Source organism: Cheilinus undulatus, linkage group 17 (genome assembly GCF_018320785.1).
Source record: "Cheilinus undulatus linkage group 17, ASM1832078v1, whole genome shotgun sequence".
NCBI lineage: Eukaryota > Metazoa > Chordata > Actinopteri > Labriformes > Labridae > Cheilinus > Cheilinus undulatus.
The window spans coordinates 173,727-187,952 of NC_054881.1; the positions used below are offsets into that span (position 1 = coordinate 173,727).

The window sequence follows — 14,226 nt, forward strand, 5'->3', positions numbered from 1 at the left end:
GTCTGGATTATCAGAGACTCTGCTGTGGGATAAAGATGAGTGGTCATAGAGGAGAGGCCACTGGAGGGAAAATGTAATTTTGCTTCTTACCAGGATTACCAGGAGGATTTGTTCTTAGTAGTGGTTGTAGTACACGCTGAGGGAACCAGGAGACTGACCTTATCTTTGAGGAGTCCTCTGGGTCCAATGACTCGATCAAAGATGTGCTGTCCCACGTGAGCGTCGACAGCTGATAGAGGGTCATCAAGAAGGTAAACATCTGACCTCCTGTAGACAGCCCGAGCTAGGCTCACCCTCTGCTTCTGCCCCCCAGAGAGGTTCAGACCCTGCATCAAGAAAGCAAATCCACGACAGCCTATCAGACCCCTGGTCAGTGAATCCTTCATAAGAAACACAAACACAGATCTGGAAAAAAATGTTTCACCTCCTTCCTGATTTCTTATTTATCATATCTGACGCACTTACATGTTTCAAATCATCAAACTGATATTTGTTAAGATTTTTTTTGGGCTAGAAAATGGGGCAAGAGAGTGGGGAGAGACTTGGAAAGGAACACAGGCCGGAGTAGTACCCAGGCCACCCATGTACATGGGGCGCATCTTAAACCACTGGGCCATCTGCATTTCCTCAAAGTGATATTAATATTAAACAAATATAACCTGAGTAAATACAGGAGTTAGTCCTCTTTTAAGTTCCTGGGGACACGTACAGTGCTTAACAAATTTATTAGACCACCTGTCTCAGAGACCATCCAGCATCATGAAGTGCTTTAATGCGGACTCTTTCATTTTCAGTCAGCTCTCCACGTTTTACCATTTTGAACAGAAATGAGGAATTTCGAACTGCATTCACCTTTTTATAACCAAATTTGAGCCGGCTCACTGGGCTTTTCTGAGAAGTCAGATATGAATCAAGCACAACATTCAACCACTAAAACTAAATTTTCTGTTCAGGAATGACAGTAAATAACTAAAATTTGACAATTTAATGAAGAAATATTAATGTGTTTTACTATTTTTTCAGTTTTTTGTAAATCAGTGAATTTAAAAATTCATGGATAACAATAATAATTCTATTTTAGCATTAAAAATATCATTTGGGTTAAAGAGCTTCTACATATTGGTGTATTAACCATTGCAGAAACATAAAAATGATTTTGGTTTTACCAATTTTTACAATGCTGTTAATTTAGGGCAGCTGTGGCACAAACCGTACTTTGGGTGGTGGTCTAATGAATTTGTTAAGCACTGTATATCTGAGGACCTCCTGGACTGCCTAAAAAAACTGCAGTAGTTAAAAAGGCCCAACAAAGAATCCACTTCCTAAGGGTGCTGAGAAGGAACCATATGGAGAAGAGGCTGCTAGTGGCCTTCTACCGCAGCACCATAGAGACATCCTCACCTATTTCATCACAGCCTGGTACACTAACTGTCCAGAGGCAGACAAGAAAAGCCTACTGAGGGTCGTTAAAATCACCCAAAAAATCACTGGCTGTCCCTCACCCTCCCTGGACCACATCACCAGCAAGCAGTCTTTAGAGAGCGAGGCAGATTGCTGCTGATCCCACACACCCAGCACAGCACCTGTTTGACCTCCTGCCCTCAGGTAGGAGGTACATGTTCTTCAATAGCAGGACCAACCATCTCAAAATCAGCTTCTTTCCCTGGGCTATTAGAACCCTAAATGCATCCTAAAGTGTTGATTGTATAACCACATTGCACTTTATTCTTGCTTGATTGTTTTTGAATGGATCATTTTATTACTTAGTGTACTTATTTATTTACTCACTGCTGCACTGGCTGGAGAAGTACTGCAATTTGGTTGTATACCTGATGTGCAATGACAAAAAAGGCTTCTCATCTCAAGTCAGTTTTAAATGATGATTTATTAAGATTTGGGGTAAATCCATCCAAACCTACCTGGTCCTGTGTGAAAAAGTAATTCCCCTATACCTAGTAACTAGTTGTTCCATCCTTGGCAGCAGCAACTATAGCAAGCATTTGTGATGACTTTCAGTGAGTCTCTCATACCTCTGTGGAGGAATGTTGTCCCACTCTTCTCTGCAGAAGTTTTCATTCTGCCATGGTCTGTTCAAGGTCATGCCACAGTATCTCAGTCAGATTTAAGTCCAGACCTTGACTAGATCACTTCAGAACCTTCATTTAGTTTTTAGTCCATCAAGAGGTGGACTTGCTGGTGTGTTTGGGATCATAATCCAAGTGTGCTAAACTGTCATAAACTGTTGGCTCCTTCAGGATTTTCTGGTAGAGAGCAGAATTCTTGGTTCTAGTGGTCCAGGTCTTGGTCCAGACCCAGACCATCACACTACCACCACCATGGCTGACTGTTGGTCTAATGTTCTTCTGATGAAATGTTAGTCTTACTCCAGATGGAATGGGACATACACCTTCCAGAACTCTGTCTGGTCAGTCCTCAGAATATTTTCCCAGAAGTCTTGGGGATCATCAGGATGTTTTCAGTCAAATCTGAGACAAGCCTTTGTGTTCTTTTTGCTCAGCAGTGGTTTTGACCTTGGAACTCTCCCATGATGCCATTGTTGCCCAGTCTTTTGCTGATTGTTGAATCATGACCTCTGACCTTAACTGAGTCAGTGAGGCCGCAGGTGTTTAGATGTTGTTCTGGGTTCTTCTGGGGCTCCTGGATGAGTCGCCCATGTTCTCTTGAAGTCATGTTGGTAGGCCGGCCTCTCCTGGGAAGGTTCACCACTGTTTACAGTTTTATCCATTTGTGGGTGATGGCTCTTATCTTGGTTGGCTGGAGTCTCAGAGCCTTGGAAATGTCTCTGTAACCCTTTCAGACTGATAGATGTCAGTGACTTTGTTCCTCAGCTGCTCTTCTTTAGATGGCTTTATGATGTGTTGTAGATCTTTTAGCCTACTTCTCTTTGTCAGACAGGTTCTATTTAAGGGGTTTTTGGATCCAACCAGTCTGACAGTAATGAGGTCTGGGTGTGGATAGTCAGACTGAACTCAGCTTTTAAAAAATGTGGTTAATCTCAGTTAAGTCATGCTTTAATAAGGGGGACAATTACTGTTTCACACAGGGCCAGGTAGGTTCACTTAAACCTGACTTTAGTCTTTACTCAGGTTATCTTTGTCTGATATTAACATTGGTTTGATGATCAGAAACATTTAAGTGAGATGAATATGCCAAAAAATCAGGAAATTGACAATGGTTTTTCCCAGGACTGTAAATCACCCTGAAACCCTGTCAGAAATTATTTTACTAATTAACCAAAACTAATGTGTTTCAGGCCTACCCTGCAATTAGAACAAACCCTGCTCCAGGTTTCTGCCTGCTCCCCTCAGTCTGGTTCTGCTTGTAATTAGGTACTGATACCTTCTCCCCAATCTCTGTGCTGTCTCCGGCAGGCAGGATGTCGAGGTCTGGTAGCAGAGCACATGCCTCCAAAACACGATGGTACCAGCCCTCCTTCCTGTCTCCGCCAAACAGGATGTTATCCTTCAGAGAGGCGTTCTGAATCCAGGCCTGTTGGGGGACATAGGCCACCGAACCCTGTACCACAGACAACAGGACTTAATCTGAAGTCATTGTCCTGCTCTATGGGACCATAACATTAGAATTAAAGATTGAATCTTTCATTCTAGCATTATCTTCCTCCCCTCTTTAAAACATCATCACATTTTTTAAATTCTAGAGACACAGATTTTAAAGATAAACACTTTCAATTTTTAATAGAAATAATATCTAAACTTCCTTGAAGTTCAAACTTCTTTGTTCTTGCCTTGATGGAGACAAATCCGCTCCTCTTCTCCATCTCGCCCAACATGGCTGACAGCAGTGATGACTTCCCTGAGCCAACATGGCCGACCACCGCCACCAGGGAGCCTGTTTTCATGTTCACATTAATCCTCTGCAGACATGGTGGACCATCATCTGTCCAGGAGAAGAACCCGCCCTGGACCACCACACCGTCACCACCTGAGAACAGAGTGAGCATACTGTTCCAAGTCAGTCCTTTAGGTTTCATCTATGGGTTCTAGATGGTTCTTTAAAGGTAAACATTGGTCCTTTTTTGTTTTTTGATTTTAACTTGGTCATGTGATGTCTCACTTGTGCTATAAGGAACTCTGTCCACATTCTCAGACTTCAGTTCTTCTTGGCCAAGGAAGTTTTCCAGACGTCTGATTGAGATGACAGCCTGAAAAGTTTAACAGATGACGAGACCTTTAAATAACAGAAATGAAATGACAGCAGAGCAGCAAAGTTCTCCTACATAGATACATATCTATATTCATGTACATATATATATGGTATAAAGGATTGACTTACCTGCATGGTGGTGCTCATGGCAAAGGGAAGCTGACTTAGTGGAGTCTTTAAAATGTTGATGAGAGCCATGGATACAAAGATTTTCTGAGCATCTAAAACATTCTGTTCATCCATCATCACGTAAACTCCAAACACAGACAAGGCAATCTGATGGGTAGAAATACATAAATGTGTGAGTAGGTAAGTAAAAGTTTGTCTGTGGTTATCTTAGGTGGTTGTCAGTCCTGATGGTCCTGTGTCTTGGTTCTATTGGGGGAGGATATTCCATCATTGTTGCTTTGTAATGTGTTTTGGTTCACTTTCATTCTGCTCTTGGTTAATCCTAAAACAAACCATCTGGATTAGAGTTAGGATTAATCTAATCGAACTGTTGGAATTAGGGTTAGGGTTAATCATAACCCAATCCATCTTGAGTAGGGTTAGGTTAATCCAAACCCTCTTCCAGACAGTTTGGGCTAGGATAATCACTAAAAACTTAGTCCAGATGGTTAGGGTTTTAATTAACATAACAGCGTCACAATGCTGAGGAAGATGGTGTCTCAAAACACATTTATTGTGTCTGTATACTGCCTTATCCAGAATAAACTATTTAAAGGACCCTTCAGTTATCTTGTGTGTTTTTTGGGAGTTGGGTTAGGTTTAACCTAACCAGAACTGTCCGGAGTTGGGTTAGGTTTAACCTGACCTCTACTGTCTGGAGTTCAGTCAAGGTTAATTCTTACCCAAACTGGTGAGGTACAAACTTGTATCTGAATGTCTTGAATCACATAAAGATATGGGTATATCATCCATTTTTATGTCACTTCCTGTCTTTGGTTTGTAAGTTGGTCCATTTCGCTTTCACACCTCAAACAAACCTCAAATCAGGGTCATTTGCAGGCCAACCGTTTCTTAAGCAGACCAGAGTTCATGTATTTAGATCGCACCAGAGTTCATAAGAGATTTCAGACCACTAGATCTAGAAGTCAGACTATCTGGGGAAACAAACCAGAGTTGGTTCAAAGCAGACCACATAACTCTGGTGTGAACCGGCCTCAGACTTACAAGAAATGAGGAGGAGTTGAAGGAGGACAGAGAAATGGAGTGGAGAATCTGAGATTTCTTCAATGCATTGAGTTCTCCATCCCTCAGGACCAGAACTCGTCGTAGGAATGCCTCCTCCCAGGCGTAAAACTTGAGGATCTTAACGCCACCCAGAATCTCACTCATCAGTTTGATGCGATTGTCCATGAACTTCAGCTGAACCTCCTAAAATCATACGTTTAATAATCAATAAAGGTATTTTATTTAGTTTTTTTTTTATTTATATCAAAGCAGAGAGTTAGGGTCAACCCTTCAAACATTTCAAAATCTGTTATTAAAAATGTCTGACCTGCAGTTTGCTTCGGATTTTAGCAATGACTCCGTTCAATGGGAAGATCAGAAGAACAGCCACTATACCAGCCAGAGCTGATGGACCCAGGAGCTGCCAACCAATCAATGAATCAGTCAATCTCAATCTACTACTCAATCAATTAATAAATCCATCCATCATTTGATCAATTAACCCATCAGTTAAAATATGAAACAGATTATCGGTTCTTTTGTCAATCTACTGATCAATAGACTGATCAGTGAAATAATTGAACATGTCATTGGTAAATCAGTCAATAAGTCATTAGACTCATCAATCGCCTAATCGATCAGCCTGATTAATTACCTGCCACAGGAAGTAGAAGCACAGTGTAATCTCGATGGGAGCGATCCATAGGCTGTTACAAAAAACCACAAAGTCCATGAGCTTTTGACAGTCAGCTGACACCAGATTGATGACCTCACCGACTGAGCAGCTGAGCCGTGCCGCACTGCTGATGACCAGGCACTGAGGATTCAAAGACGCAAAACTTTACTGACAACATGCTCACCAACAAATATACAAAACATGATTAAAAACATGTCCACCAGCAGCTCTGCAGATTGTGTTGAGAAAAAATGAAGAGAATGTGCAGAAATCACATGAATCTTGTCCTGCTAGGGGACAGAGCATGTCAATTTTCCATCATGGCTGCTGTAGGTGGTTCTTTATTCAGACTGAGCATGCTCCTACCTTCCTGTAGACCACACCCATGATGGCAGTCTTCAGCCTCATGCCCACAGTGAAACAGGTACTGATCGTTTCTTATATGCTCCTACCTTCCTGTAGACCACACCCATGATGATGGTCCTAAGCCTCATGCCCACAGTGAAACAGTGAAACAGGAACTGATGGTTCTGAGCATTTCCTACCTTCCTGTAGACCACACCCATGATGGCGGTCTTCAGCCTCATGCCCACAGTGAAACAGTGAAACAGGTACTGATGGTTTAGCACTGACTGGAGGCAGGACAGCAGGAAGAGCAGCGAGGCAAACAGGAAGCCTTTCCACATCTCAGCATCTGCATCATGCATGAAGCCAAGCAGCAAGCTGAGGGCGAGGATGGTAAACAACAGAAGAAGATGTTGGAGGTAAACAACTGTAAACAGGTAAATAATGACAGCTGTTAGTGAAAAACAACAGTAAACAGGTAAACAATGACAGATGTTAGACATAAACAATAGTAAACAGGTAAACAACAAAAGAAGATGTTGGAGGTAAACAACTGTAAACAGGTAAATAATGACGATGTTATACATAAACAATGGTAAATAGATAAACAACAACAGATGTTAGACATAAACAACAGTAAACAGGTAAACAACAACAGATGTTAGACATAAACAATGGTAACCTGGTAAACAACCACAGATGTTAGACATAAACAATTGTAAACAGGTTAACAACAACAGATGTTAGACATAAACAATGGTAAACAACAACAGATGTTAGACATAAACAACGGTAAACAGGTAAACAAAGACAGATGTTAGACATAAACAATTGTAAACAGGTTAACAACAACAGATGTTAGACATAAACAATGGTAAACAACAACAGATGTTAGACATAAACAACAGTAAACAGGTAAACAAAGACAGATGTTAGACATAAACAACAGTAAACAGGTAAACAACAACAGGTGTTAGACTTAAACAACGGTAAACAGGTAAACAACGACAGATGTTCGACATAAACAACAGTAAAGAGGTAAACAAAGACAGATGTTAGACATAAACAACGGTAAACAGGTAAACAACAACAGGTGTTAGACTTAAACAACGGTAAACAGGTAAACAACAACAGATGTTAGACAAAAACAACTGTTGGAGGTAAACAACCACATGAATATTCAAATAGCAGTTAGATGTCAACAATAGTAAAATTTAAAGAAAAACTTTCTTTGGTTTCTCTGAGTGACCTCTTTGACCTCTGTCTGATCTCTGGGTGACTTTTTTTTTACCTTAAAGTGAACTCTGACCTCTGTATGATCTCTCTGACTTCTATATGACCTACATGTAATTTCTGAATGACCTCTCTGTGACCCCTCTTTGACCTCTCTGTGACCTGACTTCTGTCTGACCTTTATGTGGCATCTGTATGACCTCTTTGTGACCTATATGTGACTCCTTTGTAACTTCTCTGTGACCTTTCTGATTTATTTGTGACCAGTATGTGACCTCAATGTGACCTCTCTGACTTCTTTGTGACCTTTATGTGACTTTGTGTGACCTCTATGTGACCTTTCCTACTTCTGTCTGACCTTTATGTTCTCTCTGACATTTGTTTGACTTCTATGTGACCTTTAACTTCCTTATGACCTCTCTGATTTCTGTGTGACCTCTATGTGACCTTTCCTACTTCTGCCTGACTTCTATGTCCTCTCTGACCTTTGTGTGACCTTTATGTGACCTCTCTGACTTCTTTATGACCTTGCAGACACACATGTGAGTTCTCTGACTTCTGTGTAACCTATGTGACATCTGTATGACCCCTCTGTGACCTCTGACCTGAGCACCTGGGGGACGGTGAACATTACAGCGTCATGGAGAACCAGACTCACGGTCCCACACAGGAAGTAGAACCCGAAGCTTCGCCACAGAGCATGCAGAAGGAAGGGGCCATGGCCCTGTCCCTTTCTGGGCTTCATTAGCAGAACAGTCTTCTCAGTTGAGGGAGGAGGTCCAGACCCTGATTCTACCCTGAAGACGAAAACAGAAAGTTAGCTAAGCATTTAAATTTATTTCATTGTTAGCTGTCAGGTTCAGGTCTCAGAATTGGTGAACTTAATGAAGGAAGGAGTCATGTGATCAGTCTCTTCTCTGTCACTCCTGGTCCTGATCCAGTGTGACCAAGACAATCATACAGTAGGGCAAGGGATGACACTGGTATCAGTATGTGTTTGGTCTGGATCGGGTCATCTTCACTTGAAGTTTCTCCTCTCCCTGTCTGATCAAGGCTCTGATGGTAGGTCTGATCGTGGCTCTGATGGTAGGTCTGATCATGGCCCTGATGGGAGGTCTGATCGTGGCTCTGATGGGGCGTCTGATCATGGCTCTGATGGTAGGTCTGATTGTGGCCCTGATGGTTGGTCTGATCATGGCTCTGATGGGGCGTCTGATCATGGCTCTGATGGGGCGTCTGATCATGGCTCTGATGGGGCGTCTGATCATGGCTCTCATGGTAGGTCTGATCATGGCTCTGATGGTGGGTCTGGTAGTGGCCCTGATGGTAGGTCTGGTAGTGGCCCTGATGGTTGGTCTGATCATGGCTCTGATGGGGCGTCTGATCATGGCTCTGATGGTAGGTCTGGTAGTGGCCCTGATGGTAGGTCTTATCGTAGTTCTGGTAGTGGCTCTGATGTAGGTACAAGCCAGGCAGATGGTTTCTCCTGGCCTCCTGTACATGTAACGTGTACAACAGTGTCCACAGAGCAAGCTGAGGTATTGGTTTCAATGGTGTTTCATTGACCCCTTTACTGGATGAAGATTCGACCACCATTTAGATGGATTTGCGCTGGCACCCATGGTAAATCACCAGATGTTTACAGCTACCTCCCTTAGAAAGTAAAGGTGTAATCCCTTAAGGTAGGAGATGTTGTCTCTGCCCTCAGACTGCCCCTGCCAAGACTAAACAGTCACTGCGTCATCATGCAGACAGACGGCAAGGTGGAAGCATTTTTCATCAACAGGTAGGGGAGGCTGGGGGTCCCACACCTTTCATTTATTGAGAAAACAATCTCTGATTTCAGTGGGACTACCCTGGCGAATTAGTGGTTAAATAGAATATTAGTTTGCTGTCATACTGTTGCAGGGCTTACCTCTGCCTCAGTTTCAGAAAGCCATGAATTTTCTAGGCCTGTTGATCTTAGTATCAGACACCATGCTGACAGGGGGTCTACCCCACTAGGGAGTGGTGAATCCATCATCAAGAGCATTACATGGGCCAGGTAGGGGTTCAACCTTTTCACTTGCAGAGTGTTAACTATTGTCCTCTATGTCTGCTTTAGCTCTGCCCTAAAAGCTTCAGTGAGATGGGATCGAGTGAACATTAGTAGTCTCATGGGCTCCTCATGGGTCCTCTCTGTTGGATAAAGTGAAAAGTGGACTTATCCACTTAACCATATCTGAGAGAACTGCCGTCTCAGGCTAGCTAGACTCTCATCCCTATGAGGAAGCATCTGCTTAGGTTCCTATATTCAAATTAAGAGTTCAAGCAAGCAGTTTCACTGTAACCGGCTGGAGTCCTGGTCACCTATACTGGTGAACATGCACTGACTGAGGACAGCTGCTATTTAATTTTTTGAGATTTCATAGGTGTGTCCAGAGTCTAAAGTATGTCCAGAGCCTTAGGTGTTGCCAGAATCATAGGTATGTCCTGAGCTTTAGGTGTGTCCAGTCTTAAGTGTGTCCAGTCTTAAAGGGATATTTCAGGATTTTTGAAGTTGGGTCATATGAGGTGCTTGGCTATAGTGGTAGCATTAGCCTCCAGTGATTTCTGTGTAATTTGATCCTGTTGTTATTACGAGCTCGGAGAGAGCCGGCGCATAGCGGCTGTAGATGGGAACATGTTGTCCGCATAAATTAATGAGTTTTACGAAAAAAAGGGCCAAGAAAATATGTTGGCTCACCTGTGCACTGTGTTGAAAACATACACAGCACTTTATTTCTCCCAAAAAAACCCCCACTGTGTCAGGCACTAACTTATGATGCAGCTTTCGCCATTTTGTATCCTTCCGCCTCCGCTCACTGTTTACTTCACACATCCGTCGGTCAGCTGTGTGGATTGCACTGTAGCGGGGTCAAGCATCGGTTACTACAATGCATTATGGGTTTTTTTAATCTGTTTTCTTTAGATTCAGAAGATGCTGCATACTTGCATTCATCCAGACTGTTCAAACAAGCACACCTCCTGGACACCATACATATCAGCCATTAGAGGAAAAGGCGACAGTCATAAGCTTACCTGGATGACAAATTTCCATTCGGCCCTTCAAGTCGGGGAGGAAGATCCACAAAACACCGGCGATTAGGCAGGGAATTCTGGATAGAGCGTGATGCAGACTGCAGGCGTCTGTGAGCCGCTATCCTCTGATTCAATAATGTCCTGAAGAAGTGTCACAACTAAGACCCACTCATGACAACAGCGGCTCTTCGAGTGGGTTGGCATGGATTCACACTTTCCACACCTACACCTCCAGGTAACTCGGGATCTCTCCTGCTCTAAAATTTCAAATGAAGGTTCTCTGGTCTCTCTTTCAGCCCACTGTATAAGTCTGGTCTGTATCCATCTGTGTAAGTTCTTCTTCAGTGTAATCCGGTTCATACAAATATCCTCTCGTATCCACAGTAAACAGCACATCATCATCACTCATGGCGAAATCATTATCCTTGTTTTAGCTTGACGAGGTGTTATTATTCCTGAAGAAATCCGCAGACCCACACAGCTGACCGGCGGATGTGTGAAGTAAACAGTATGTGGAGGTGGAAGGATACAAAATGGCGAAAGCTGCATCGTAAGTTAGTGCCTGACACAGAGGGTTTTTTTTTTTGGGAGAAATACAGTGCTGTGTACGTTTTTGACACAGCGCACAGGCGAGCCAACATATTTTCTTGGCCAATTTTTTTCATAAAACTCGTTAATTTACGTGGACAACATGTTCCCATCTACAGCCGCTATGCACCAGCTCTCTCCGAGCTTGTAATAACAACAGGATCAAATTACACGGAAATCGGTGGAGGCTAATGCTACCACTATAGCCAAGCACCTCATACCACCCAACTTCAAAAATCCTGAAATATCCCTTTAAGTGTGTCCAGTCTTGAGTGTGTCGAGTCTGAGGTGTGTCCTGTCTTAAGTGTGTCGAGTCTGAGGTGTGTCCAGTCTTAGGTGTGTCCAGTCTGAGGTGTGTCCTGTCTTAGGTGTGTCCAGTCTGAGGTGTGTCCTGTCTTAGGTGTGTCCAGTCTGAGGTGTGTCCTGTCTTAGGTGTGTCCAGTCTGAGGTGTGTCCAGTCTTAGGTGTGTCCAGTCTGAGGTGTGTCCAGTCTGAGGTGTGTCCAGTCTTAGGTGTGTCCAGTCTGAGGTGTGTCCTGTCTTAGGTGTGTCCAGTCTGAGGTGTGTCCAGTCTTAGGTGTGTCCAGTCTTAGGTGTGTCCAGTCTGAGGTGTGTCCTGTCTTAGGTGTGTCCAGTCTGAGGTGTGTCCAGTCTTAGGTGTGTCCAGTCTTAGGTGTGTCCAGTCTGAGGTGTGTCCTGTCTTAGGTGTGTCCAGTCTTAGGTGGGTCCAGTATGAGGTGTGTCCTGTCTTAGGTGTGTCCAGTCTTAGGTGTGTCCAGTCTGAGGTGTGTCCAGTCTTAGGTGTGTCCAGTCTTAGGTGTGTCCAGTCTGAGGTGTGTCCAGTCTGAGGTGTGTCCAGTCTGAGGTGTGTCCAGTCTTAGGTGTGTCCAGTCTGAGGTGTGTCCAGTCTGAGGTGTGTCCAGTCTTAGGTGTGTCCAGTCTGAGGTGTGTCCAGTCTGAGGTGTGTCCAGTCTGAGGTGTGTCCAGTCTTAGGTGTGTCCAGTCTGAGGTGTGTCCAGTCTGAGGTGTGTCCAGTCTGAGGTGTGTCCAGTCTGAGGTGTGTCCTGTCTTAGGTGTGTCCAGTCTTAGGTGTGTCCAGTCTGAGGTGTGTCCAGTCTTAGGTGTGTCCAGTCTTAGGTGTGTCCAGTCTCAGGTGTGTCCAGAGCCTCTAACCCCAACCCCTAATCCTAATCCTAGTCTAACCCTGTTCACTGATAAATAATAATCACTGTGAACATTTTTAGACATTTTTCTGTAAACACATAAAATTCATGATTTCTTTTATTTCACATTTCAGAATTACTGTCGTACAGCAGCTTTTTGCGGTTCTGACTCCAGAAATCCTCCAGGCCAGTCATGATGCTCTCTGAGGAGTCCTCTTCCCTTAAACGCCACAAGTCAGCAGCCTCTAGGGGGTGTTGGTAACCCCGAAGCATCAAACTGAGCATTAGATTAAACACAAAGAAAAATCATATCAATGATCAAGATAATATTTTTTGGTCAGTCAAAGTAAAGGTAATATCAGCGATATTATTTACTACGGCAACTTTTCAGTTAAAATGAAAAATAAAACAAGAATAAAACAAGAACAAATCACTTCATGTTAAGAGTTATGAGCTCATGTGATGTCACATGATGTCATGTGACATTAGGGGTCAGGTGTCACCAGAGTTTCACCTGTGACATTCTCACCTGCTGAACCAGAAGAAGAAAAAACGAGAAAGAAAAGAGGCGTCTTCCTCCGGACAGTGGTTCTAATGAGATAAACCAAATAAAATTTGTCATGATATTATCATTTGATAACTATTAAATCAAGAATAACCAAACAACTATCATATAACCATCTAAATTATATAACTACCGAACCAACAGAGAAGGGAGGGCTCTTTATCAGGAGAGCTTGAACGATAGAAACCAACAGAACAGTGGCTTAAATGCACCAGTGTTAGAGCTGGTCCGAGGTCAGACTGAAGGTCGGGGCTGAATGGTGGCTGAGAACCTTAACCCTGAGGAGCTCCGGCTGCTGTGTCAGTAGTGTTTGAAAGCGTATGAAAGGACTATAGGGATGCTCTATATAGCAGCCTAAACATCGGTGTATGAATGGCTGTTAATGTGCAGGCGTGACCTGTGGCGTAAAAGATGCTTTCAGTAGTCAGATGACTGGAAACGAATGAAACAATCTCAGGTCCATCACAAAGTCTGACTTTCTCATACCTGGTGACAGGTGCGAGTCTGTGAAAGTGTTCTGTGATCGTTGAAGCAGCTGAGGATGAGCTCGATGAGTTGGAGAGAGAAACAGAAGAAGAAGGCGATGAATCGAACAGCATCAGATAAAAATCCCTGGAATAAAAAAAAGCATAAAAATATCTGATCAGCAGCCTGTAGAATCAATCAAACCTGATCAACATTCTGTTGGATAAATAATACCTGATCAGAAATACTTGGTCCATAATCTGCTGGATCAATAAAACCTGATCACTAATCTGTAGAATCAATAAAACATGATCAATAATCTGCTGGATCAAAAATTCCTGATCACTAATCTGTAGAATAAACGATACATGATCAGTCATCTTCTGGACCAATAATACCTGATTAATATTATCTGATTGATAGTACCTGATTATTATTATCTGATCAATAGTACCTGATCAATAGAAACTGATTAATATTATCTGATCAATAGTACCTGATTTATATTATCTGATCAATAGTACCTGATTAATGTTATCTGTTCAAAAGTACCTGATCAATAATCTGCTGGATGTTGGCCTTCAGAGGGAACAGGGAACAGAGGACCATCAGCGTCCAGAACAGGAAGAGGAGCACTGAGGATCGGCAGCCTTTCAGACGCTCCACCTGAAGGATCGCCACGGAGAGAACCTGAAAGGAAGAGGTGTTACTGTCCTCTCTGTAAATTGTGGGATGGACAGTTTTCATGGTAACAAGCAACTGCTGGAAGAATCC

The 14,226-nt window shown here is 43.0% G+C and overlaps 1 protein-coding gene across 1 annotated transcript in view; it reads right to left on the reverse strand.

The window, feature by feature from the left end:
* Nucleotides 1–14,226, reverse strand: part of LOC121525108 (multidrug resistance-associated protein 1-like) — a 28,799-nt gene that overhangs the window by 12,916 nt on the left and 1,657 nt on the right. Inside the window, exons 4-17 of the mRNA XM_041810912.1 lie at nt 14,005–14,142; nt 13,474–13,599; nt 12,952–13,013; nt 12,550–12,699; nt 8,218–8,409; nt 6,580–6,757; nt 6,014–6,175; nt 5,687–5,779; nt 5,359–5,562; nt 4,315–4,461; nt 4,096–4,183; nt 3,767–3,963; nt 3,361–3,537; nt 159–326 (exon numbers count right to left, since the gene is read on the reverse strand). Of these exons, the coding sequence (XP_041666846.1) occupies nt 159–326; nt 3,361–3,537; nt 3,767–3,963; nt 4,096–4,183; nt 4,315–4,461; nt 5,359–5,562; nt 5,687–5,779; nt 6,014–6,175; nt 6,580–6,757; nt 8,218–8,409; nt 12,550–12,699; nt 12,952–13,013; nt 13,474–13,599; nt 14,005–14,142 (2,082 nt within the window). The remainder of the gene's footprint in view (nt 1–158; nt 327–3,360; nt 3,538–3,766; nt 3,964–4,095; nt 4,184–4,314; nt 4,462–5,358; nt 5,563–5,686; nt 5,780–6,013; nt 6,176–6,579; nt 6,758–8,217; nt 8,410–12,549; nt 12,700–12,951; nt 13,014–13,473; nt 13,600–14,004; nt 14,143–14,226) is intronic.